This window comes from Dermatophagoides pteronyssinus, unplaced genomic scaffold (genome assembly GCF_027571235.1).
Source record: "Dermatophagoides pteronyssinus isolate colony J.1.1.1.1 unplaced genomic scaffold, Derpt_VIB-CSIC_2022.12 sq0005, whole genome shotgun sequence".
Classification (NCBI taxonomy): Eukaryota; Metazoa; Arthropoda; class Arachnida; order Sarcoptiformes; family Pyroglyphidae; genus Dermatophagoides; species Dermatophagoides pteronyssinus.
Window position 1 is genome coordinate 734,067 of NW_027461529.1, and position 26,206 is coordinate 760,272.

The following is a 26,206-nucleotide window of genomic DNA, read 5'->3' on the forward strand; positions in this document are numbered from 1 at the left end:
TGTTTGTTTGTTTGTTTCAAAACTATTGATCAATCGATCAATCAATCAATCAATTGAATGATTTAATCGAATTCGATTTGAAGTCTAAAATCTATTATTTGGGCAAAAAAATATTATCAAACTTTTATAAGCCAATTTTGTGTGAATATTACGATTATGATGATGATGATAATGATAACGATAATGATGCTTATTCAACGATAGAATGAAATTTCAGTGTTTTTGTTTGTTTGTTTGTTTGCTGTTGTATGTGGAGGTGTCAAATTGCAACAAATTATGATCAATAAAACAACAGAAGATAATAGGAAGATGAAAAAAATAAGCAGATGTTTAGCCAACAACAATTATGATGATAATGATGATGATCCCATCGATTGATTGAGCTGACAAATTAGTGAATCAAACGGTTATCAGCCCATCAGATTTGTGTTGTTGTTCCATTCTAATCATAAGGTCCATTCCATCATGTTTGGCGATAATTTGTTTGGCCCAAAAAGCCATTCGTTGCACATGTCACACTTGTATGTTTAGATGATGAGTAATTCACAATATATTTTGTAATAGTCAGGTATGGTTATATATGTGTCACTATCAATCACTCTGTGTCTCATTTGAAACTATGTGATAAACTTAAAGATTAATCATCGATTTATATTTAACAAAGAACAAATATCAGCAGTTGTCCACTTGTTGCATCATTATAATACATTAATTTGAAGATCCATTTCCAAACATTTTTGGATCTATTATAATTCATCCATCTTGTTTTTTTTTGTTTGTTTTAGCGATCATTCACAACAAGACTAGGTCCCTAATCAAGGTTATTTTTTAGATTTTTAATTTTATTTGATTGGAGTTCAAATCAATCAAAAAAAAACTAGATAGGGTAGAACAGATGGAACAGAAAATGTAGTATTCATTCATTTCTAATGGATTAGGATGATAATTTTTTTGTTTTGTTTTGTTTACGATGGACGGATGACCGATTATGATCATCTTTATCGTTCACTATCAGTGGGCACTATATACATCCTGATTTTTTTTTCAGTTGCTAAATAAAATGAATGGCTGTTATTGTATTGAATTCACATAAAAAAAATCATTTAGCTGAACAAAAAAAAAGGCTCATCAAGTAAAGCATCAAGTTTGAATGTATGCCACATATAGTGGCTACTATCGATCCACGATTCATTCATCCGAACAACAATAACAAAAAAAAATCATGTGTATAATGTATGTGTGCCCTATTGTCTTAGCATCTTTTTTTTTATTTAGCTTATTTAATTCAATCGATGCTGCTGCTGTTTGTATATGCAATACCGGATCAATCTGGGACACACAATTGATTGTTTTTTTTTCATTATATATTGGTTGTTGTTGGTTGATCATGATGGCCTGTAATCGATATCTTTTAACTCTATATGAATATGATAAGGATGCGATACATCGATCGATCGATTGATTGATTGATTTGATTGTGTTTGATTCTAGTTCTTTTATTTTTGTTTTTTATTGAATTTGGGTTGTTATTTCCGTTCATTTTTATATCAATTGTTATCGATTAATATCAATAACATTGCAATCGATTGGTCATTTTGATAAATGTCATAGATGACATGAATCAATTCAACCAAAAAATTTCATGTCAATGGTGGACATCTTCATTAAAGTTTTTTTATTCTCAACATGAAATAGTAAAAAAATTTGCATCTACATAGTTAACATTTTTTTTGACCAAATGTTTCATCTGATCAAATAAATTGATCATCAATTGTCATCGATAATTTCAATGTTCATGACATAGATAATCGTGTGTAGTGTGTATAATGATTTCTTACTAGCTTGTCAATACTAATGAATGTTCATTAATTACTTTTGTTCACATTGAAATAAGAATCATTAGCTAACATACTTGTTAACAACAATCTGATTTCGATAAATCTGAACCGAATAATTCCATACAAATTAAAGAAAAAACAAATCCTTTGATGTCATGGAAAATAATCGACCACAAGAAAACCATTTCTTTTCATCTTTTCATTCACTAATTTGTTCTTTTTTCTACCAAGTTCTATCCACCATTTACAGATCATCATCAGATACAATTAATCTTTATCATCAACAACAACAACAACGATAATAAATGATGAAGATTTTAAGTTTTTCTCATTAGCTTCTGTGAATCTTAAGAATGAATGAATGAATGTATTGAGATAAGTGAATGAGAAATTAAAGAATTATTACAGCTGCTAAAAGTTCATATCTATATAATATAACAGGTGATTATAACTTATTAGTTAATTCGGTAAATCATCATCATCATCATCATTGTTGAACTAACCATCATATCTATGATTGTGATCTATATCTATAATTCAATCTGATCTGTTTTTAGCTAGAATTTAATGAAAAAAATATCCTTGTTATTAACAAAAAAAAAGTATAGATTCTTAGATAGATTCAAGTCATGAACCCACACACACACACACAAATGAACAAATGTGAGAGGGTTCTTGACTACATCTAAATCTGAATGAATGAGATAGTGAGAAAGAAAAGCACGACAAAAAAATTATATTTTTTTCTGGTCAATTCAGTTCAATATGTTATTGTGTTGTTATGTGATTCTCGATGTCCGCGATATGAAGCCATGATGATCATTTCGACTATAATTAAGTAGAATGATCATGGTGGTCATACATTATTGTTGTTGTTGTTGTTGTTTTTAATCAAAGAATAAGGTAAGGAGAAAGAAAATGTGATCGAAACGAAAATGAATCAAAAAATACAAAATAAAAAATAAATGAATGAACATTGAACAAAATTATAGCGTGAATATTTTAGCAAAAAAAAGCCAACAAAATGTTTAACATTTTCACCATTATCATGTATATTCTAAGAGTGCATTTGGGAGATGCTAAAATTGACCCAAAAGGTAAGTGAATTTATGATTCATGTTCGACATCAATCGATGATCACTGACAACAACCAAAAAAAAACGAAGAAAAAAAACATCACGATCCAATCATCAAACCATTCGACTGGAAAACATCTATGTCATCCCTCTCTCTCTCTATCTTACAAATCGTTGTTACAAAAAAAAACTACCAACAGGTATCTTCTTGACCCAATCATCCTCTCATTTAACGATAATAATTTCGATTTATTGAATCTTTATATTTTTTTGTTTTTTGTTTTTGTATCTATCATTCCTAAAACACTCTTTTTTGTTTGGAAACTTTTCAATATTCAATTTGTATCCAACAAGTTTATATCGATTCATTTTTTTTTCTTCTTCTTCGAATTTTTAAATTTCCGGTGAAAATGAATCAATTAATATATAATAAAATATGAAAATAAATGAATGAATTGAATAGATTCGATGATCGAACTCAAGAAAAAGAAGGGGATTTTTTTTGCAATATTTTGTTGTTGTTGTTGTTTTTTTGGTAAGGTCGTGCCATACAGCTTAGCTATCATCATCATCATCATGATCATAGGAAAAAAACATGCATCAAAAATATGGACACATCAGAACAGAACAAGTCATTCATTCATTCATTTATTCATTCATTCTGATCATCATCTATGGAGATTTAAAAAAATAATAATATTGTTTGATGTGAAAAACTCGTGTGCATTGTGGTCTTATTTATATTCTTACGAAATATCTATTTCTCATGTGTGTGTTTGTGTTTGTGTGTGTTGATGTTTGTCGATTTCGGTATTTTACCAAACATATTAACCAGAGATTGCTATAGCAAAGAATGCCAAATCTAACCGCAGAAAAAAACTTTGCATATGTTTTTGTTTGTGTGTACATTACATAGAATGGTTTTGTACGAATAACGAAAAAGAAGACAAAAAACAACGATCAATCGATGATGTTGTTTTTTTTTTTTTGGTAAACATGGATTGTTGATTCTTTCATTCATTTAATATACAATATTGTTTGATGATGATAATATTGCTGGTGTATAGAATGTTATAATGCGTTACATTTTTGCTACTAAATGTTGGGGGAAGGGGAAAAAGTTAGAAAAAACATTAGAGGATGTAAAGAATGGTTGATGTCGATTCATTAAATGAATGAACAATACCATATACGATAACATCATAGACCGATTTGTCCACCGATTTATATAAACATATGTATGTGGAATCTAATACAATATCAATATGTTGTTGTAGCTGAAATGGCCAAAATTTAAAAGAGAGAGAGAGAAAAAAAAACATCAACCAACCAAACCATTTTTCAACCAAAAAAAAAAAAAAAAATGATGAACCCAAACATATATTATGAAAATGTTTACGGGTCGAGAAATTGAAAACGAACATTGAAAAAAAAAACATCAAATGTATGGACATTATTGTCGAGTAAAGAAGGAAAAAACGAAAAAAAAATCGTGCAGCACGACATGGACTTGGAAAAAAAAATGTTTACGCGCGCTGGACATTATCCATACATCCAAACATCGAAACAACCAACCAACAACAAAAAAAAGAAAAAAGAAACATCGGACATTCAGTGACTACGGATTGATCAGGATCAGGATGATGATGATGATGATGATGATGTAACCGAATAAGAATGAGCTAAAGATTATATATATTAAGATTATTCAGAAAACAAAAATAAATTTTGCAAAAAATAAATCTATCTATCGATATACAGAATAAATAAATGAATGAAGGAATTATATTTCAACAACAACAACAAAAAAAATTAGATTGTTTTTGTTATGTTTTAAAATGAAGAATTTTATTTATTAAAAAAATGTCATTCATTGAAAAAAAATACAAATAATTATCATAACAATTATGATTGTCTTTTATTTTCCATTATAGCCCTTTTTTTTGAAATAAAAAAAAATGATTAACATCAACCGATATCCATATTCCACCATCACCTTTTATTATATGATTTTCCAACGGTGAATATTAACAACGCCTCTCTCTCTCTTTCTCTCTTTCTCTCTTTTTTTTTCACTTGCGCTTGTTTGCATTCTCATCTCTATGCTACGATAGAAACACACACACAGCACATAAATACCACAAATAGATAAAGAGGAGAATAGGAAGATAGGCAACAATATTATGGTTGTTGTGTATGTTATTTCAAAAGCAATACACATTTTCCTTGTTAGCATGGAACAGAACAGAACAGAAGATATTTGAAACGACGAAATATTGAATGAGGATCGAAAACTTTTAACCATCACCATAATTTCATTCAATTTTGATGGCCGCCAGTTGATCATTGACATTACAAGTGTTAGGATCTTATTAATATTTTTTTTTGTTATTGTTGTTCCATTTGATAATGATGAAATGTGTTTTGTTTTTATATTTGGATATTTAACAACAACAACAAAAAAAATTAATGTTTGTTTTGTTTTTTTGTGATTTTTTTCTGAATTTAAATTCTGAATAATATAACCAATTCGAATGAAATGTTTTTACTAATTAATGAATTTTAATTAGTAAATTTTTTTTTACCTGAAAATCAAAAATTTCTATGTGCCTTTTAATATTTTTTTTTGTCTGTTATCGTTATTGTTATTTTATTTGTTCTGTTCTGTTTTCTTGATCTCAATCAATCTTATTTTCGATCAAAAACTTTGTTATCAACGGGTATGATTTATTTGGATAATTTATTGATGATAATGATATCATAAATCGTCCATATCCGTCGATATTAATTAATATTTGCCCAGTATTAAATAATACAAATTGATCATGATTTACATCCATGATTTGCTTTTGTTTCTCTACTGTTTTTGTTTGTCCATGTTACCATAGACATAACACAATCCATAATTCAAATCAACATAGTAACATATAAACAATCATTGGTTTATATTAATTAACAAACAAAAAAAATTTCAAAACAAAACGGACAAAAAATAATAGTTGAAAATATATTGTGAAAATAACAACAAAAAAAACCTACAACACATAGATACGCGGTTGTCATCCCAAAACAACAACAAACATCCGTTATTTTTTTTTTGTTTTGTTCGTATTCAATGAATGTTTGTGTGTGTGTGTGTGTGTGTGAAACGAACCGCGAACAACATCAAATTCATTTTGAATATAACTACCTGAATTTTAAAAAAAAAATCATCACGTACATTATTATATAACGGATAACCGTGTTGACCATATATCCATATCCATTGTTTTTTTGTTGTTGTTGTTTTATTTTGCTCCATTATCATCATTATCATCAGCATTTTTTTTTTTTGATTTGATGGGCGTATATGTGATTTGTACGTTAACACAGAAAATAATCGATGCGCCTAACTCGACCCAAATAAAATAAAAATTTCAAATCAAACTTGAAAACAATCGATAAAATATTGGTTGTATTTGTTGATTAATCTAATCAAGGTATGTTTTGTTTGGTTTCTTTTTTGAAATTATTTTTGTTTCTGATTTCAATCTATATGTTGAGCTTGGTTATTGTGATTCAATTTAGATCAACAAAAGAAAAACAAAACAATTTTTTAATTTTAAAAAAATTTTTGATAATTTTGTCCATTTTATTTACGATAATAAATAAATGATTTTGGGAATTTATTAATAACAATTTGACAATTAATAAAAAAAAATGATAATCCCATGATTTTTTTCCTAATGATAATGATGATGATGATGACAATTGTCAAGGATGATAAATTGAATCCATTATACCATTGCTTATAAATTGTTTGTAAAATAATCTTAATTTTTTTAATCATTTGGTTGTTATGTTGTTAATTATGATCCAAATAAATAATTCTCGTTGATTACCTATAGAAAAAAAAGTTGTCATTCAAAATCAATAAATAAATAAATTGATTATGATCAAAGGTTAATCATTAAAATGATAAAAAAATGTAACATTAATTTTGGGATTATTATCCAACCATACTATAGTAAAATCGATTGTATTGACTTTCATAATCATTTTTCATTCAATGAAAGTGAATATTTCCCAAAAAAAAAAATAAATATCGTGCATGGTGGTCTTTTCATTATCCATTGTGTGTCTTTTTTTTTTTTTGTTGAAAAAAAATTAAATAAATCCTTTGAAATTGTTTTTTCTTTTTTGACAAATTTATACTCACTGACAATTTATCTCCATTGAAAATCACCCAAACAACTAAACGTTTTTTATTCATATTTTTTTTCTGAAAAAAAAATATTTGTCCCAACGCATATGTGTGTAGGAGGGTTCAATGAATTTTCTTTTTCTTTCCATTTTTTCTTTTCGAACACATTGTGTGGCCCTTTCCGTTCACAGAAAAAAAAAAGAGATTTACAACAACAACAACAACAAAAAAAATTCTTGATTCGAATGTTTTGTCGAATGGTCAAGTTGATTACATTATGATGATGATGATGGTCTGGTCAATTCATAAATGAATTACTCATCATCATCATCGTGAAGACAACATTTTCATTTGATGATGAAGATGATGAGGATCTTGACTGACTGACTATGTCGATATAGATGCTTCGATCAAGCTAGATCTCAACAAGATCGTGACATGACACTGATGATGATGATGATGATGATGATGGTATATTCTTTATTTATTTCATTCTTTCAAAGCATCTTATATGAACAAACAGGTAACATTTGTTCATCATCATCATCATCATTTTGTACGGTCATTTTATTTCATTTATTGTTCATATTTTGTTATTGTACATTTTTTGTTGTTGTTGCTGTAATGATTATGATCATAATTTTTTTATTTATAAAATGACAATGAACCCTTGGATCGATCATACTCTCTCTCTCACACACAGAAAAAGATTATTATTATTTTTCATCATCACATTCATCATTCAATCTTCAATCTATCTGATTTCAATTAATAATAATATTTTTCATTATTTTTCGATAGATCGATGATGGTGATGAATCCAATCTATCTATCTATTTATCTGTTGATGAATCATCATTTGAATTATTTGTTCTTTCTTTTCGAAAAACCATAAATGTTCAGGCAACGCCTTTTCAAATTATCGCAGAATATCATACTTTATATGACCATGAATATTACCAGATTCATGATGAATTTATAGCCAACTGATTTTGATCAATTTTCATGACTATAGAACAATAATCAGAATATCAAAACTAAGGGTGTATCTCCAAAAAAAAAAAAAAAAAAAAAACAAACCGAGATCCAATCCAATGGAACAAATCAGTGAAAATTTGACTATCATTCGATCAAATTTTTTTTTCTGAATGATGTGATGAGAATGCCGGATATAGACAAAATCACATCGATAATATTTACCACCAATCTCTACTATAACATAGGTCAGTCGCGATCTGATTGACTATCATCATAACGTGACTGAAACAAAATGAGAATGTTGAAGGGAAAAAATGGAAAATTTTTTATCTTTTTCCCCCTTTCGCCCCCAATAAAGATGATGATGATGGAGATCATAATACAATACAATGAAATGATGATGATGATGAGCAATGTTCATCATGATTCTTTCATGTAAAATACATTCGATAAATGTGCTTTTTGATCGGGCAAAGTGCTTGCTGCAAAAAAAAAAAATCGTGACCAGCTGTCTATGATCTATCTATCACTCGTGTGCTTGTTTAGTTAGATCTTTACCTGACTCTCACGAGCACGAGAAAGCGATTATGATCACCATTTGAGTATACATCATGGAATCTATCTTACTTGTTTTATCTGTCTGTTGCTGCTCATGTCGATATTTTTCTGTTTTGTTTCATTCACTGTCCATTTGTATAGAGATTATTACTGATGAACTAAGTCGTCTGTCGATTTAACGATCGAATCGTGCACGACCGTTTTTTGTTTATCCTAAACCAAATTCCACAATCCCCAAAAAAAACATTCGATTGGTTTATCATTTCATTTCGATTTGGTCATTCATTCATTCATTCATTCATTCATTCAAATGAGAAAGTCGTCACTATAACCAATAATAGTTAATTAACCTTTCGACATTTGTATGTTTTCTTCAACAAATTTTGACAAAATTCACAATGTTCGAAAGAAAAAGAATATCGATTTTTTTTCAATTTATTTAATAATATAAATCATTCACTTTTTATCTATGGATAGTGATGGATATGACAAGTGAATAAATTTGAATTGGCAAAAATAAAAATAAAAAATGATCACAAAAACAATCACATTAGTTGAATAAGAGATGAATGATTCTTATGGTGGATTGGATGTTTGGTTTGGACAGGTAAAAAAAAACAACAAATTACCTTTTTCGACAGATATTTTATTCTTCATACTTATTCCTTTGGTTTTTGTTCAATGATGATCATCAGATGTTCGTGATAATCTTGCCAGTTTGGCCAAAATAGTTTTGATTAAAAAAAACAAAACGGTAGTATTGGTGAAAGTGTACATAGATCTTATGATGACAAAAAAAAATGCAGTTTTTTGTTGCAGTGAGCTTTGATTAAATACTGCTGTTGTTCGTTGTACATTATATAATAATCGCAATAAACATCATTCAATCAAGTGACTCCCAATCTTGACACAGCAACAAACAAGCCAGATTATTTGACCCCCTCTCTCTACATAGATATATAATGCATGTTTGATCACTAATTAATGACTTAGACTAAGTCCACCTGTCTGGCTAGTTGGCTGCCGGTAAGCCTGAACATTAATTGATTGCCTTATTGAGCTTCTGGTGATTCGCTGCTGCTGTTATTGTTGCTGTTGTGTTCGATACCCCCATGGACAATGATGATCACGATCTTTAACGAAACTAAACTAAATTTAAAAAAATCAATCCATCATTCGTCACATTGCTATTCTTGTACAAATTTCTTACAACTGAAAAATGAATTGATAAAAAATACACTAGTGGTGTCTATATGTTTTTTTTGTTCGTTCTTTGATCCTGATCGACTGATCGTAAGGTAAAGCAACAATGGCCATTAAGATCTGCTGCTGTTGACACCTGTACGAACGTTTTGTTTCCAATCAGGAATTGCCAATCACTCAGAGAACGTGATGATGATGATGACAACTTATCTCAACAAACGATAGACCGATTGATGACGAGTATCAAGTATTGATGCTCTAACCATGATTTTTTATATCAATCAATAAATCGATCGTTGGTATCGATCGATCTTTCGGTTGATGGCCAACCAACAACAATAAAAATGACGACCAACATTGTTACTCATCATCATCATCAATATATTTAAACTGAATATCAATCGCAATCGATAGGCAGTGAAAAAAAATGTCCATTGTTCTCGGTTTTATTCATTTATTTTCTTATTCTGTCCAAACCACCACCACCACCACCACACATTATTATTATTTTCGATATCAGGCAATAACTTTGCTTATCTATTTGAATGCCATTTGAAGAAAAAAAACATTTTATTTATTCATATTTCGATTGATTTTCGATCTACCATCTATGATGATGATGATGACAAATAAATTTCGGCCACTAGTAGTAGTTAAATGGTTTCCGTCATTTTATCATCACATTTAATCAATGAATGATAAATACCAGATTGGTATGTTTTCTTCTATTTTTTTCCACAAATAATATCAAAACTAAAAAGGTTGGCCAGGCAACAGCTTCATCAACGAACAAACAGCGAATTTATTCAAATATAACGATGTCATTCTTCTGTTGTTGTTGTTGTTGTTGTTCAATGTATTAATGTTTTCTGATATATTGAGATCATTATCATCATCATTATTATCGTTTACCATTCTGTTCTAAATGAAAAGAAAACTAAAAGGTCCGAGGTCCAAGCATTTATATAAAACTGACCGAAGACGAACAAGCCCATAATTTTATTTTATTTCATTTCATTGAAGTAAATTATTGATTTAACCTATGACCTTATTAAATTAAAATTGACCTAACACATTACCTTTTTGAGCTTTTTGTAAGTGTTTAAGTGTATGTGTGTTTAGTTTGATGAATTCGTTGCTAAATGACGTTATTGATATGGTGAATATCTTGAAAAGTGTCATTTTATAATAAAGTACACTTTCACCATCATCACACCAGCGCTTGTGTGTGTGTCTGAATTCTTCATTTAACTTGCGTAGGATGCTGATAGTTACCATTTGGTTATATAATCAAAATTAAAATCAAGTGTTAATTTTAAAATGGTGTCATCATTTACCTTAAGTGCTGTCGAAATCATTTCATTTTTTTTAAACTTTGTAACAAAAAAACAAAAAAGTTGCACCCTTAATTCCAAAGATTCTTCCAAAGCTAGCAAAGATTTTTTTTTGAAATTGTTGACTAGATAAACGAATCAATAACAATTTGATCAATAATACACACAATTGGTCAGTAGTCTTTATTATTTTATTTTGAATTGCTCTAAATCTGATCATGAGTGGCTCTCATGAATTCATCATCATTGTAAAAAAAAAGTTGATGTCCGGTAAGAGGAGGCAAGATCGATTAAGTCCATAAGTGGAGCATCCATTCATCTATCCATCTGATCTATCTATCCATCGACACAATGATGACAATAGACAATTGTCGATTCACATGATGATGATGATGGTCCTCGAATATATTATATAGAAAGAAATATGGATAGTGCCATTATCTTCTACACATATATACTGATCACGTTCATACATAAAAAAAACAGCTACTGTGTAATATTTTTCACTTGTCCATATCACGACATTTACCTATCAGAATTATCGTTGTAGATGATGATGATGATGATGATGACAAATTCAATTCAATTTCAACTTACCTTCAAAAAATGTTCAACAAGTTCACAATATGGATATATCAAAGAATTTTGTGTGTGATGATCATCATCACCGATGATGCTTCATCGTTGTTGTCGTTATTTGGTCACAGTTTTTTTTAATCAAGTCAAACTTTTTTCTGCCTGGTCATCATCACAGAAAAATAGAAAGAATGAAAAGGGTTTCCATTTCATGCATTTCATTGCAACAGTAATCATCATACTTTGATGACAATGGCACCGATATACCGTGCGAAATCCGGCTATAGCCAAAAAATTTGATGGCTGCATATTATCTGGCCTTAATTTTCCATTGTAAATATTTTTTTTGATGCAATTTGATGTGCGCAAGGACCATCCATATGATTGATTGTTTTTTTAAAGGAACATCATAATTTCCGGCGTGATGGGATGTTCTGGACAAAAATTTAATACAATCAATTGAATTTTTTTTTGGCAATTTCTCGAGACACCGCTATTATCAAGATGTTGTTTATGATAATGATGAGTAGTCATCATAATAATGGCGTTGATGACAACCAATAACAACTTGTTGCGTGCCAGATCGAATTGAAATATAGCGTAATTTTGTTGTTGTTGTTTAGCGATTGATCGATACGAATAACACACACACACACGAACTTACTTGCTTTCGTGTGTTGAGGCCATTTATCTATTGGTCCATTGCCCCAAACAATACAATCAAAAATGATAATCAAATGAATCCCATTTTCAAAATGACGGTCATTATGGTCATTATATCGATGATGATGATGATGATATTCCTTAGTTATGGTTATTATGCTAAAATTGGACACAAGGCATTATCTTCATCATTGCAAAATAAATACCATGGCACCAAGCTAACTTTTAATCTTTGTCGCAAAGTCAAAATTCTTTAACCTCGATTTTATTTTTTTTATTATTCACCCAAATCATCAATCACTCATAATTTGAACTGAAATTTTATTCGATTTGAATTAACAAATTTATTTGTTTTCTTTTCTTTTTTTTCTCAGTTATTGTTGATATGTTTGAAAAAATTGCCATATAAAATGTTCAGACAACAACCCAGACAAACAACAACAACAATGTCAACTTTGATTTTATATAATGCTAGACTATGTCTTAGCATTTTAATGGTGTCCATTTTTACTATTCAATCAATTGGCTGTTCACATCAATCGATACATCTAGATCAGACGGGCAATTATCATGGATTGATTATTGGTTTTGGTAATAATTTTCAATCATTTGAACAACCAAATATTAACACTACAATCGTGTCGATTATGGTGAGTATTTTTGTTTTTGTTTTATTTGTTTGTCTATTGTTCAAATATTGACTTATTATTTACTTAATGAATTCAGAATCAATTACAACGAACATCATTCATATTGAAAGAATTAATGTCGGTACAGATAGCTGATGTAACAATCATTCTACCCGATCAATGGCATATCGATGTAAATGAATTACAACAATCAACATCAATGCAATTTGATTTACGAGAATCACGAGGACAATATCGATCATTAGCCGATGCAGATATTTTATATACAAGTAAGTTTCCATCATTCATTCAATGTTTGAACCTTGTCTGATTGATTGTTTTCGTTTTGTAGATGATGATAAAAATCAGATATTAACTATGCAATATGGAGATTGTGGTGAAGGTGGAATGGCCATCAATTTTCCAATGCAATATGTTTCGGATGAATATTCGGCTCGTTTATTGGCTCATCAATGGATTCTTTATAGATATGGTGTATTCAATGAATTTGGTCTAGAAGATGATTATAATTATCCTGTTTACTATACTGCACCTGATGGTGGTATTCGTCATGGTGATGTACGGCCAAATATTAATTCATGTTTTCAGGGTTCGAACGCTCAGTTCAAATATTCAAATAATTGTAATAATGCTACCGATCCAAATACTGGTCGACCAATTAATCCAAATTGTGATGTAATACCGGCAAAAAATTCGATTCAATCATCATTTATGTATGCACCGATTGCTGTATCAGAATATCGACTATGTAATTCTAGTACACATGATTATCAATCACCAACAAAACATAATGTTTTATGCGATTATCAATCCATTCAGGATGTCATTGCTAAACATACTGATTTTGAAAGGTTCGTTTTTTCTTTCTATCTCTTTATCAATGTTCAATCGAATTGTTTTTTCTAATTAATCTTTTATTCTTTTATTATGATTTTAGATTTAAACCCAAATTTGACCGACAAAATATCGATTCGAATTCATCAATTCCATTGATTAGATTCCAGATTTTACAAAACAAAAATGTCCTGCATGATGAACATTCAGTAAAAGCTAATGTTCTTTATGCTTTGCCAAGACATGGATCGAAATTCTTGGAAACATCAATGGATACAATCAAAAAAATGGCCATACAAGGATTTTTTCCACATCAGGCATTATTTGCTCTTTATGATGATGATCAATTACAAGTAGTTTCTGGATGGCGTCCATCATCACAATTATCGATGATCTTTTTCGATGATCATCAAAATGAACATCGAATAAAATTATTGCATATTTTTGAGCAAATGTCCCAGCATTTCGACCAAATACCAGGAGCTGGAACTTGTGTACTATTTTATTCGGGTGATATGTTATTGGAAAATACTGATATTGATTATATTGAAAAGTTGGCTGATTTGTTGAATCGGAAAAATCTTCGATTACAAGTAATTCTTTATGATCTCCCTCCAAGCAATGAAGTGTTACGTTTCTTCGATCAACTTAAATCCAAACTCAATAGTCATTCGGCTGTAGATTATGCATTCAGCCAGATGGATAATTCATCATCTTCGATTGTGGCCTTTAGAACGCAACTGACTTCGATCATTAACACTGTATTGTTTGATTTGTTACAGGTATTGACCGAACAAAGTCATTTGCTAATTAAACGAGAAACAGTTCGTTCAGTTGATCCATCTGGTATTGATTTCACCGTTGATACAACAATCAGTCACAATGATTTGCTTATTGAAATGACCACTAATGGTAAAGGATCTGATCTGGTAATGGGTTTTAATCTGAGCGAAGATTTCCGAAACATTATACAATTTCAAACGTTTGAACCATATGAAAGAAGCATAGTAATTCATTATCAAATGATCAAAGCCGGCAAATTCCGTTTCAATTATCGATCGAGCGATCCAAACAGATTTATCACCATAAGCGTTCGCGTTTTATCCAAACAAAGTTTGTATCATTCGTATAAAGATGCCATATTATCTGCTCGATGTTGGATTCAGGCTAGTCAATCGAATCCGCTTCGTGGCTATGTTCAAGTGAGTCAAGGATTAAACGGACCTGTCTATGATGCCGACGTGAGTTTTGCAGCACGTGCTATTACCCGAACACAACAACGACAAGAAATAACTCGACCATCCAATGATAATGGACGTGGTAATCCGGATATTACAGCACACGATGGAATTTATTCAGCCTATCTGGATTCGTTATTTGTTGGTAATGGCGATGCATATGGAGCAGCCTATACAATTGTAGCAAAAATTAGCGGTCACAAAATAGCGATCAAACCGGGTAATTTTGGCAATACAGTCATGTTTAATAGTAAAACTCGTTGTTGTGGTACCGAAGTGAAAACAAATAGTGATCTAATCGAATCAAATTCATTTGAAAGAATTGTACATTGTGGTTCATTTTATAATAGTATGCAAAACGAACATCATGGTGGTGGTATGACCAATTATGCTATACGTGATCTACGGATTGTCAATTTGAATGCTGATAATCGATCAATCGCTTTGGAATGGAGTTCACCATTCTACTATACAAACGATCATAACAAACCGATTATCATCAAAGCATTTCATTCGTATAGTCGACATTCAAAACTTCCACTTGAAATCAAACAAGCTTTCGACAGAGATCAGAATGAAGCTGAATTGCAAATAATTACCGATGATGATGACGCTAATAACCATGATGATCATAATTATTCTCAGCTCTCAGTTATGACTATAAACGAGCCACAGCAAACGTTTGAAAACGGACAAGCTCATATGATGTTTGATACATTATCATCATCGCAAGCTCCATATGCACGATACGAATCATCATCGCCATCGTTTCCGCCAAACTCGTTTCGACCGACTTCTGCCAGCAACAGTAATACGGTAGTGACCAATTCATTGAGACAAGTGACCATACGCATTCTAAGTCCAGAAGAAGGATTCTATTTGATTGCTGTCAAAGAACGTAACGATGATAATGAATCGAAACCATCAAACATTGTTACCGTTTATCTGAAAAGTAACGTACTAATTGAAAATACCACCGCTTTAGCAAATGATAATAGTCGTTTGTCAGGTATTAGTTTTTTGTTATATCGATAATAGCATGGCATTTAGAATATTGGTTCCATTTTTCTTATCTAAATTCTTATTCCATAGTACCCTTATTCTAACCCATCAGTGTTAAGGGGATTTTCAATATATACATTGGCACCTAGTCAATTGTCTGGCTTGCATGCACATTAACATCCCATTTACTGTTCTTTTTTTTGCACGTTGTTGCATCATTGCATCATTCGCATCAATATTCATTCATTTTCAATTTTATTTCTTTTTTAAATTAAATCATAGCTGGACCTTATAGAGAAAGTGGTCGTGGTCGTGCTTTACCTTGGTTTCAGATATTGATCATCTGCATAGCATCGGCATTTGTTCTATTTATCATAATCTTGATTATCATTTGTCTTACTATTCGCCGCTATCGTCGTACAAATAAAGAGACGCTTAATAACGATTACAAATCTTCGGATGGTGTCGTTTCGAATGGTGGAACAATCATGAACGGTGATAATAAAGGCGATACAATGCCAACGAATAAACAGTCATTTTATCTAACACAAGATGGCAATTCGCTCATATCGAATTCGCTTAACGATAACACCAGAATGGCGCCAAACAGCGCAGCTAGCAATCATACTAGCTGTAGTTCGGTTAACACAACAGTCGAAAATGGTACAACGAACCATACTTCATATCTGGGTCATAATCACCAGAATCATCAAATGCCATCGCATTCGATCGAACGACAGCAGCAACCTGAACAATCAGCTATGAAAGAATTAAACGTAACCACATTATTGCCCAATTCATGGGATGCTAAAGAATTGCTCGATCATTGGGGTCGAGTTCAAGAAGCCAAATTACGACAAGAATCACCTGCTAACGGTCAGTCGGGAATGCATTCAAATTCCCCTAGTGTTCTTTCGTATGGTGGCAGTTCTTCGGTCGATAACTATCACGGCCAACAACAATCGCATCATGTTAATATTAGCTATGCTTGTCAGCCAGCGATTGTACAGTCATCGTCAAACATGGATCAATCGCAATTTGGCATTCCTTATGGAAATTCTTTATCAGTTGATTATCCAAATGGACCATCACCTTCATCAATTTATTCGCCATATTCTAATGCCAGCAGTATCTGGCAACATCAACAACAGAAACAATTACAACAACAACAATTACATCAGCCACATTCTTATTTGTCGCTACCACCACCGCCGCCTCTCCCACCATCACTATCATCATCTTCACACATTGCCCAAGCAATTAATCTGGATGATAATGGTCTTCCCGAATATAGTGTGGTCAGGAAAATCATTTCGGCCAACATATCTCAAGTGTAAAATCAAGTCAAGTCAATTGTTACATTTGTAGCAAAATTTTGTACAATCAATCCCATTGTAAATAAATTTACCTTACTCTCTTTTTAACATCATCATCATTATCATAATTATTATACCTCTTGTAACATATTGCTCATAATATAACTATATTTAATTTAAAAAAATGTCGATGCAATCAGATCAAATAAATTGGTTAATAAATCATAAAATTAAATGCAAATAATTTCATTAGACCAAAAGTCGATGTTCACGTAGTATACCGCCAGTTTGTTCTTCGTAGACGTTCACCAGATCCTCTAACGGAGTATTAGCATCGATAGTCAAAACAGGTGCAGGTAATGGAAATTTTTTACGAACCAACCAATCTTCGTGTAGATCATGCAATGATCTTAGATAATCTAACGTTATCTTGGATTCTTCAGGCCGTCCTCGTTTCTGAATTCGTTCGAAAACAATATCTGGATCGGTTCGCAAATAAATGATGAGATCGATTTGGGCTGCTGGCAAACAATTGTTGAACCATTGATTTAGGACATAATATTCACAAGTTGATAACAACTTTTTTTGTAGCAAATTCTCTACGAAACAATAACGAGCCGAATATAGGGATCGTTCCATTACTTTTACGTTACCCTTTTCAGGCATCAATTCGTGAATCTGTGAAGAAAAAAGAAAAACAATCGAAAAAATGGTTTTGCCTTTGAAAATTGTACTTACTTTGAGCATAGTTAGTTGGACGTAAGATTGAAATGTAAAACTCCAACGGTTCGGATCATCAGCCAATAATTGAAATATGTTGACGCCGCCAACATCACGCCACAAATCAACTGGCTCAGGTACGATCAATGAATCATGACAAAGTTTAGAACAATTTTTAGCAAAAATCGATAAAAAAGTAGTTTTTCCGCTGCCAATATTTCCTTCAACGATTATTTTAAGAACATGGTTAGTTTCTGGTTTATGTCTCACAAACATTGATGGCATTTCGAATAGTCGATCATCGAAATATGTTTTTGAGTTGACTGATGATTCTTTCTTATCGTTGTCTTCATTGTTGGTTTTTGATGATTTAATGATAAATTGTTCCATCGTTTTTGATAACCAAGTTGATTTTTTCCGAATAGTATGAGAAAACTCGTGTTCAACAGATGTTGAGCGAGAAAGTACCGCCAAAAATGATGAGAACAACGGACAAAAACTTTTCTTTGTGATCGTTTTGTTGAGTGCCAGCATTTTGGCGCCAAAACATTGCATCACAGTTCGGAAAGATCTATGCATGATTTGCTTTTGCTGTGCTAAAGGTGGTGCTAAGGTACAAATTTTGAAATAATCATTTTGTGCTGAAATACTGGTAGTCGTAACATCTATTCGAGAATTATTCAATATTCTGAAAGTATTTTTGGACATTTGTTTAAGAATTTCAACATTGTTCATACTATGTTTATAAGACAATGCTGTTGAAATGTTTCGTGAATGCCTGCTTGCATTGATTGTTGCAAGGATAAGATTACGTACTATTACGGCCATTCCATCGGTTTGTTAAGATTAATAAAATAAATTTCGAAAAAAAAGTTCGATGATACAAATGATGTAATCCAGGAACAAAAACAAAAAGATTGTTTTGATCATGGATAAATTAAACACATGCTCAATTTATTTATTTTGATCCTAGTATCTATGACGGGCCGTACCATATTGGACAAAGTTAGAGTATAGGGAGGAGACAATCAGAGAAAAAAAAACATTGATAATGAAGATTATAATGGGCTTGATTCAGGTAAAATAATATCATCTACTGATGATCGTTAGATATTCAATGTTAGATAGATGACGTCAACCTATTTAGGAACAAATCTCAAAATTAATTTTGATTCTAGGCCATTTTTCCATTTTATCATTTATCATTGTTCATCGTAATACCATTTAGTTTGTAATTCACTAAACTTATTTCTACCTGATTATTCAAGAAAAAAAATCAGAAGCAATTATCTTCTACTACTGTGATAACAAATCGAATACATTTTTACCATTGTCCATTGTCAATAGCATCATTTAATCAATTTAATTTCAAGCCATGTAAGTGTAATTGTTAATTACTTAAATCAAATCGAATGATGATCCCTAACTTGAATGTAACACAAGAAGATTGGATTGTTAGGGTTGAGCTAAGACTGAAATGTAGTGGGAGTATTAAATATAATGAACACACATTCAACTTGTCGCTTTATACTCTAAAAAAAATGTCAAAGTGACCCTTTTCATCATGTATGATTAGTATTTTGTGTTTTTCGCAATTCAGGTATTCACACAATCCGGTCTCTTGTTTATTGTTGTCGATATTATGTGTCGAGGAATGTGCGTTAAGCGGATTAATTGTGGATCCTTGTCAGTTTGTTGAACACGATTGCCATGGTACCTTGGAATGTTAATTATCACTGTATAAATGATTGTCATTGATCACTGATTTATATTGATACTTGCATCTCTTTCTCTCTCTCTCTCTCTCTTTCATTTTGATAGTGTAGTGTTTGATAATTTTTAGTAATGTGTGTGTCTGTTTGTTTAATTTAGTTTGATTTACGGTTCGTTACATTGTGTTATATCGCAATTCGATTCAATTCAATATTATTATACTTACATCGATTCACTGAATGATTGATTAACACTTATTGCAATTATGAAGTGATCTTTATTTATAATATGCAACACGTGACCATGGCTATTTGATTATATTGATTAGTTTGATTAATCAAAATGAACAATCTGATGATATTGAGAACATTGGCTATGATGATCATCATACATTAATTTCGTACTTTAGCATCTTGTGCACATATCGTTCATTCCAATATTGGATCGATACAAATCCAGTCGATTTTACATTGAATTAATCTGTTTATTTTATTTTTAGTGAAATTACAATTCATCAATCGTTATAACCTAATCTTTACTAATTAGGACCAATCTGATGCACCTGACAACAATATGGTATTAGGTATGATCAACGATTGTCAACTAGCAATTGATTGCAAATTTTCCAGCGATCAACTTATTTATCGAGGTGAAGGTAATTCAAGTTTAGTTGTTGCTATTCAACCGGTAAGTTCTTATCGTTCGATCTAATTGGAATGAATGAATTTATGAATTTATGAATGCTGTCGTTACAGACATGTCAAGTAATCAGATTGCTCAAATCGGATGCTAAAAAACTGGTAATTATAACACACAATTTTATCAATGAATCAAATGCTTAATTAGATAACTTATGTTTGTTTTCCAAAAATAGCAAAATGCCAACGATGTGTTGACGCATCTTTTGCAACACATCGATTTCAATCGAAATATATTACCCGATGTGATTGGTGAACATTTGTTCTCATCACCGCAACTGGTCTATCTGGAAAGTCGACAATTGGAGACAATCAAAAGTTTTGTTCACGACAAAAGGCCTTGTATGTAACGCTTATCTATTCATTCATTTTATTAAATTATCAGCTTAATTTGTTTAGCATTTAGATTAGAAAAAACTTTGACCAATTGTGGTTATGCATTGCTCATGAATGATTGTTGTACCATTCCACCAGCCATCGATAATTATGATTGGAGCCTGCATTCCGTAATTGCTGTCGAAATCAAGGTATGTTCCTGTAATGTAAATCTTTATGATCAATTGAAAAATACATTAATCATTTCAAGCCTAAACAAGGATTCCTGCCAAATGCGAATCTTTTTCGAATGAACGATGTACTTAAATTAAAGTCACAGATTTGTCGTTTCGGCCTTTCACAATTTTATAAACTACAGAAAAAATCGATCAAATCGATAAGTTCCTACTGTCCATTGGATCTTTTTTCTGGTTGTCCATCGCGTACATTTCACGCATTACTCTGCTTGATGAATAATCCGCAGAATAATTTTCGTGTCTTCCTTAATTCACATCTTCTTTTCGACGATCAATGTGACATTGGCCATCTTCGATCAGTTCTATCTAGGTTTCTTTCGGTTCGTCGTAATGGAAAACACTTTAAAGCAAACCCTTTTACTGACGATGTCGCCAACAAGGTAATTGATCCAATACATTCTTTTGCTCTGTTGTTGGCACAGATCCTTACTGTGCCTTTATGTGATGATAGTAAGGAAAATGATTGTCAGCCAGAAATTTATCGAAAAGGCAACAAAAATGATTATAAACACATGCCAAACGTGATTCGTGAGCTTGAAAATTTAGATTGCCAACAACGTTATGTTTTCTATCGAACGTTTATTGAATTTTTCGAGAAAATGGCCAACCTAACAAATATTAACGATTTGAACAACAATCAGACTGCTTTACAATCCTTTATAAACGATCATTATAGACAGTCGGATGATTTTATGGCGATAAAAAACAAAAAATCAAAATCACTGACCATCGATCACCATAGCTTGGTTCAATGTCGGCTGCATGCGTCTAAACAACCAAATCCCCTCTTTTGTGATTCATTATCCGAATGTCAAGGTGAGTATTTTCTTATTATCACTAGCTTTGCTAACATTTTGATCTCTGTTTCATAGATAAAAGCTTACAGCATGGCTTACCCGTGGGCTGTATTCTTGATTCGATATTGCGTGCACAGCAATTAGACACAATAGATTCATTCATAGCTGTCGATTTGATGGATAAATTGTTTCTCAAGTATAAAACGTTGAAACACGACCTATCCATTCAAGGAGATTGCCTTTATCCAATTGATACACAACGACCCGAATGCCGTGAACGCTTAGAAAAGTTCATTGTGCAAAATTCTCAGGATTTGGACACGGTAATTTTATCCCATGTTGTTATTGTTCCTATCATTTGACTAATCAACGCTTTTATTTTTGGTAGCTTTGGCGTTTTCTGATATCACTTACCGCTAAGGACTGTTCTATAATGATTGCAATGAAACACGACGATGATCGTTACGAAAATGGATTTGTACAGCCATCATCGACAAGCTGCTCATCGATCCATGTGACCGACAAAACAACCGGCCGGCCTTACTTATGCAGACTATCCATCATTGATCTCGATTATAAACCAGCCTGTAAGATTCAACGTATGCTGCACAATGATCGCCGAATGATTCTGACTTTTCTTAGTTCTATCTACAAAAGCAACAAGTGCCATGAAACCGGTGTTGCAGCTGACAATATTCAAATGGAAGAACAATTGACTGATTATATTGGGCAAGAACTTGCCAGCTATTTGACCTGACTGTGATCGGTACTCATTACAAACAATGATGCCCATAATTGTTTGCCTGCACAAACTTATTATAGTCACACAAAGAAACCATGTCTCATGTATATTTATTTCAAAATTAGTTACATTAAAATTGCTATTTACAACTATATCAATATTCTGTTTTAACAGTATGTTAGCGAATTATGATCGTTTGGATCACGACGAATGTATTCGTTTTCAATGAGCCATTCCAACTGATCCTTAATTAATTGTTTACTTGGTACAAACATTTCTTTCAGGACATGAGTCAATTCCAGATGTAATGCAGTGTAGGTGGTTGTTTTACGCATCTTCATTATTTTCATGATCGCTTCTTGTGTACGTAATATACGCAACTTGATAATACTTTCAGCTTCTTCTTCTCGGAACTTTTCTGGTTGTAATTGGAGTCGTCCAATCAGATTGAATCGTCCTCGTTTCATCATGCGACCGGTTTTTCTGGAACGATAAATAATGATTCATACAATGGAAAATAACAACTATATAACAAACATACCCATATAAGGAAAATTTGAGGTTCAATATGAATCGGCTATCATCACGAAAATCTTTGAAGCTCTTTATCGCTTGAATGGCTTTTCCTGATTTACCGTCATGATAATCAACAAGCAACAACTGCGTCTTAAGTTTGGAATTTGAGACTAGGGACTAGAAACAAAGTTAATCAAAATTATTTCTATGTCATACGACTAAAATTACCCATAAAGTTTTGCGTAGCTCTACGTTTGGTAGTTGAGTAGAAAGGACGAGTGTTTCAAGGCTAATAGAATCTGCGGGTCTATCATTCCAAGCGAACAGAACGGCTGCTTGATATGAAGTGACATCAAGATCATAGGATCCATTGTCTGAATGAAAAGTGACAATTCCATAGCTAAACTGATGATGCCAGAATAGATTACGTCCGTTGTGTTTGTTCTTATAAAAATTTTCGATCTTGGGCATTAGTTCTTCGATTTCTGAAGGCAACGATACGTTCACTTTTTCCATATTTCTGGACCATGTGGATGAATTGAGTATTTTAACATTTATCAGATCTCCAACTTGTTTGTCGCAGCAAAGTTTATACTGACGATTAAAATCCTCAGATACTTTGAGATCCTGAAACATGCGACTGATTTTGTTGACGTAATCGGCTGGCATTCCCACCTCACGAAGCCAGTTAACCATCATCTCTTCTTTATCCAAATCAATCGACACATCCAGAATAAGACGACGGGTTAAATGAGCTTTGTAGAACTTCATATATACGTCCTTGTCTTGCAAGTATTTCAGTAGCAATATTAAATTCTTCAATTTTGATTCGATTTGTTCGGGTGACAAATGTCGCGATACGTTGGTCCGACGAAGTAGAATGTCACAATAGTTAGCAAACAGTTCGGCATTACGTGATTCGAACCATTTTTTTTGATTCTGGTTGCATACTGTGGTAGTATTATTTACTGATAAATTCTCATCTGTAGCATTTGAATCATTGGTTTGGCCGTTATTAGTTTGTTTAAGGGCAAAAGCTAAGGCGAAAATTGTTTTGTCATTGATGAGCATGTTAATCGACTGAACAAAAATAGAATGATCAAAAAAATGAGGAACATGAAAATTTGAACATCGCTCAACAAACTCACCATATCACGTGTAGTGAGAAATCTGGAATCGGAATTGAATGCTTCCTGAATGAGCGCTGTGGCCATGTTAAACAATTTGAGCAGATTGTCAATGTATTTTTCCGAATCTTGAGCGATGGTCATCGCTTCGAGTCGTAGGTTCTCCATGCCCATGTGAGTCATGTATTTTTCGAATTTTTCGAGCAACGGATCGATACCGTTATTAACCCGATCGAGCAAAGTGAACATAAGATTCAAGCTAATGATATCACGACATTTGATGAGATCTAAGAATTTATCGGCCAACATGTCTTTGTATCGAGCGACCAGTGTGTTTACACAAGAGCCAATCACTTTGCTTAGTGAATGAGGTTCTAGGTAGCGATTGGCTCGATCAATTTCTTCTTTGATTTTCTGGTCTACCCATTTCATATAGTTAAGAACACCATGTTCATTGTAATACTCTTGACCTTTGGCCTGATAAAAACTTTCGATCGAAGCAAGATATACGCTTTCAAAATTGTTTCGATAAATATAATGACGGTTGGGCAAATATTTGCAAAGATTAACACAAGATTCTTTAACGCCAACAATCAGTTGAGGATCGCTGTGTACGTTTTTACGTTCGGCATCGACTAGTAACATTGCTCCATGCACCAGTTGATCGGATACTCGACTAAAAATGTGTAACACCCACATTTCCATCATGGACTGAAAACGATAGAAATCAATGAATTGAATCAATTATCAGAATCGACTTACCAGACGAAGAAAGTTGTCAGTCTCTTCGGACTTAGGATGGTTATCACCAATAGGACCTCCACGATTGAAGACTAGTTTCTCAAGAGGAGCGAAAGGTAATGGAACATACGTATAGTAGAACATAAATCGTTTCCAAGCGACCATGTATGCTTTCATCAAGGATAAATCTGTTTGTGCATTTGAAAATATGAACTTTAAAAAATACCGGCAAAGCAAATTAGTTATTTTAATCACATAAACAATCTCACTCATTCACCTGTTGTTCGCGATTAATGTAAAAACTGAAAAGTTCACGTAATCGTTGTTGAAGCTGGTAAGCAGAATGAGGATCCCACATACAAGTCAGATGAACTTTCCTGCAAATTTTATTGTCAACATAACAAATTTTTCCAGTATTACGTAATTAATCTTACCAGAAGATTTCTTGCCAATCAGATTTGCTTAAAGTATCATTTGTAAAAATTTTTTTGACCAAAGGTTCGATCTGAGGCCATACTTCATTGAATGAAGAACCTTGAGGTGACTGAATCAACAATTTATTTATGCTATTTATGTTTTAGCGGGGAAAAAATGTCACTTACCATGGACCGTTGTGTCAAGTCCAAACGAACATCCATAATTAAGATTTTAGTGATGCAAATTCGAAGTGATTTCAAAGCAATATGAATGATAATTTAGCCCGATTCCATCAACATCATCGAGTTTTATGTCGAATTGCGAACAAACGACGTAGTCGACAGGGATTCTTTTGTTTGCCACGTGAATAACCTCACTCGTATTGAAGAATGTATCTAAAAGAATAACGTGCGCCTGTGCGTTTTATATTTTGGATATTCAGAATAGCGTTGTTGATCAGTCACAATTTCAGGTTTCGTCGTAGATAATTTGGCATTATATTCTTTCATATAAGAGAATTCATTCGTTGCCAAAATTCTGTTATCGTGTGTGAATGAATGAATCAGATTTACCAATCATTCAATGGACATGATTACTGATCAAGATTTTTGGCCCTACAAATGGCCAGGATAACTAAAGTAATATTTATTAGTTGGATCATGACTTGCTCTCTCCTTTGCTGTTTTTAATGTTGGTGTATAATGACCTAAATGG

The 26,206-nt window shown here is 32.1% G+C and overlaps 4 protein-coding genes across 10 annotated transcripts; 2 read left to right on the forward strand and 2 right to left on the reverse strand.

Annotated features, from left to right (window-relative positions):
• The first annotated feature begins 5,136 nt into the window (after nucleotides 1-5,136).
• LOC113789907 (uncharacterized) lies at nucleotides 5,137-17,693 on the forward strand. 3 transcript variants are annotated; one of them, XM_027339505.2, is made up of 6 exons: nucleotides 5,137-6,393; nucleotides 12,784-13,059; nucleotides 13,136-13,328; nucleotides 13,391-13,910; nucleotides 13,997-16,140; nucleotides 16,416-17,693. In XM_027339505.2, exons 2-6 carry the CDS (start codon nucleotides 12,820-12,822, stop codon nucleotides 17,468-17,470), a joined length of 4,152 nt encoding a protein of 1,383 aa, XP_027195306.2. In that variant the 5' UTR covers nucleotides 5,137-6,393; nucleotides 12,784-12,819; the 3' UTR covers nucleotides 17,471-17,693. The 3 variants fall into 3 exon arrangements, with proteins under 3 accessions (XP_027195306.2, XP_027195303.2, XP_027195304.2); XM_027339502.2 differs by lacking the exon at nucleotides 5,137-6,393 and adding an exon at nucleotides 6,990-7,028; XM_027339503.2 differs by lacking the exon at nucleotides 5,137-6,393 and adding an exon at nucleotides 6,990-7,028 and having other exon boundaries at nucleotides 13,997-16,083.
• On the reverse strand, nucleotides 17,598-19,146 carry LOC113789910 (uncharacterized). Its single transcript, XM_027339509.2, has 2 exons — nucleotides 18,188-19,146; nucleotides 17,598-18,127 (listed from the first exon to the last, which is right to left on the reverse strand). Exons 1-2 carry the CDS (start codon nucleotides 18,995-18,997, stop codon nucleotides 17,699-17,701), a joined length of 1,239 nt encoding a protein of 412 aa, XP_027195310.1. The 5' UTR covers nucleotides 18,998-19,146; the 3' UTR covers nucleotides 17,598-17,698.
• Nucleotides 19,147-19,217: 71 nt separating this feature from the next.
• Ipk1 (Inositol phosphate kinase 1) lies at nucleotides 19,218-22,845 on the forward strand. 5 transcript variants are annotated; one of them, XM_027339507.2, is made up of 8 exons: nucleotides 19,218-19,247; nucleotides 20,429-20,569; nucleotides 20,638-20,682; nucleotides 20,757-20,922; nucleotides 20,980-21,107; nucleotides 21,167-21,968; nucleotides 22,025-22,272; nucleotides 22,338-22,845. In XM_027339507.2, the coding sequence occupies exons 1-8, from the start codon at nucleotides 19,221-19,223 to the stop codon at nucleotides 22,704-22,706; spliced, it is 1,926 nt and encodes a 641-aa protein (XP_027195308.1). In that variant the 5' UTR covers nucleotides 19,218-19,220; the 3' UTR covers nucleotides 22,707-22,845. The 5 variants fall into 5 exon arrangements, with proteins under 5 accessions (XP_027195308.1, XP_027195309.1, XP_075676175.1 ...); XM_027339508.2 differs by lacking the exon at nucleotides 19,218-19,247 and adding an exon at nucleotides 19,286-19,546; XM_075820060.1 differs by lacking the exon at nucleotides 19,218-19,247 and adding an exon at nucleotides 19,287-19,546 and having other exon boundaries at nucleotides 20,382-20,569.
• Cul5 (cullin 5) lies at nucleotides 22,785-26,191 on the reverse strand. The gene is made up of 8 exons (XM_027339506.2): nucleotides 25,678-26,191; nucleotides 25,510-25,619; nucleotides 25,353-25,452; nucleotides 25,097-25,288; nucleotides 24,356-25,045; nucleotides 23,436-24,287; nucleotides 23,233-23,384; nucleotides 22,785-23,174 (listed from the first exon to the last, which is right to left on the reverse strand). Exons 1-8 carry the CDS (start codon nucleotides 25,711-25,713, stop codon nucleotides 22,859-22,861), a joined length of 2,448 nt encoding a protein of 815 aa, XP_027195307.1. The 5' UTR covers nucleotides 25,714-26,191; the 3' UTR covers nucleotides 22,785-22,858.
• Nucleotides 26,192-26,206: the final 15 nt, after the last annotated feature.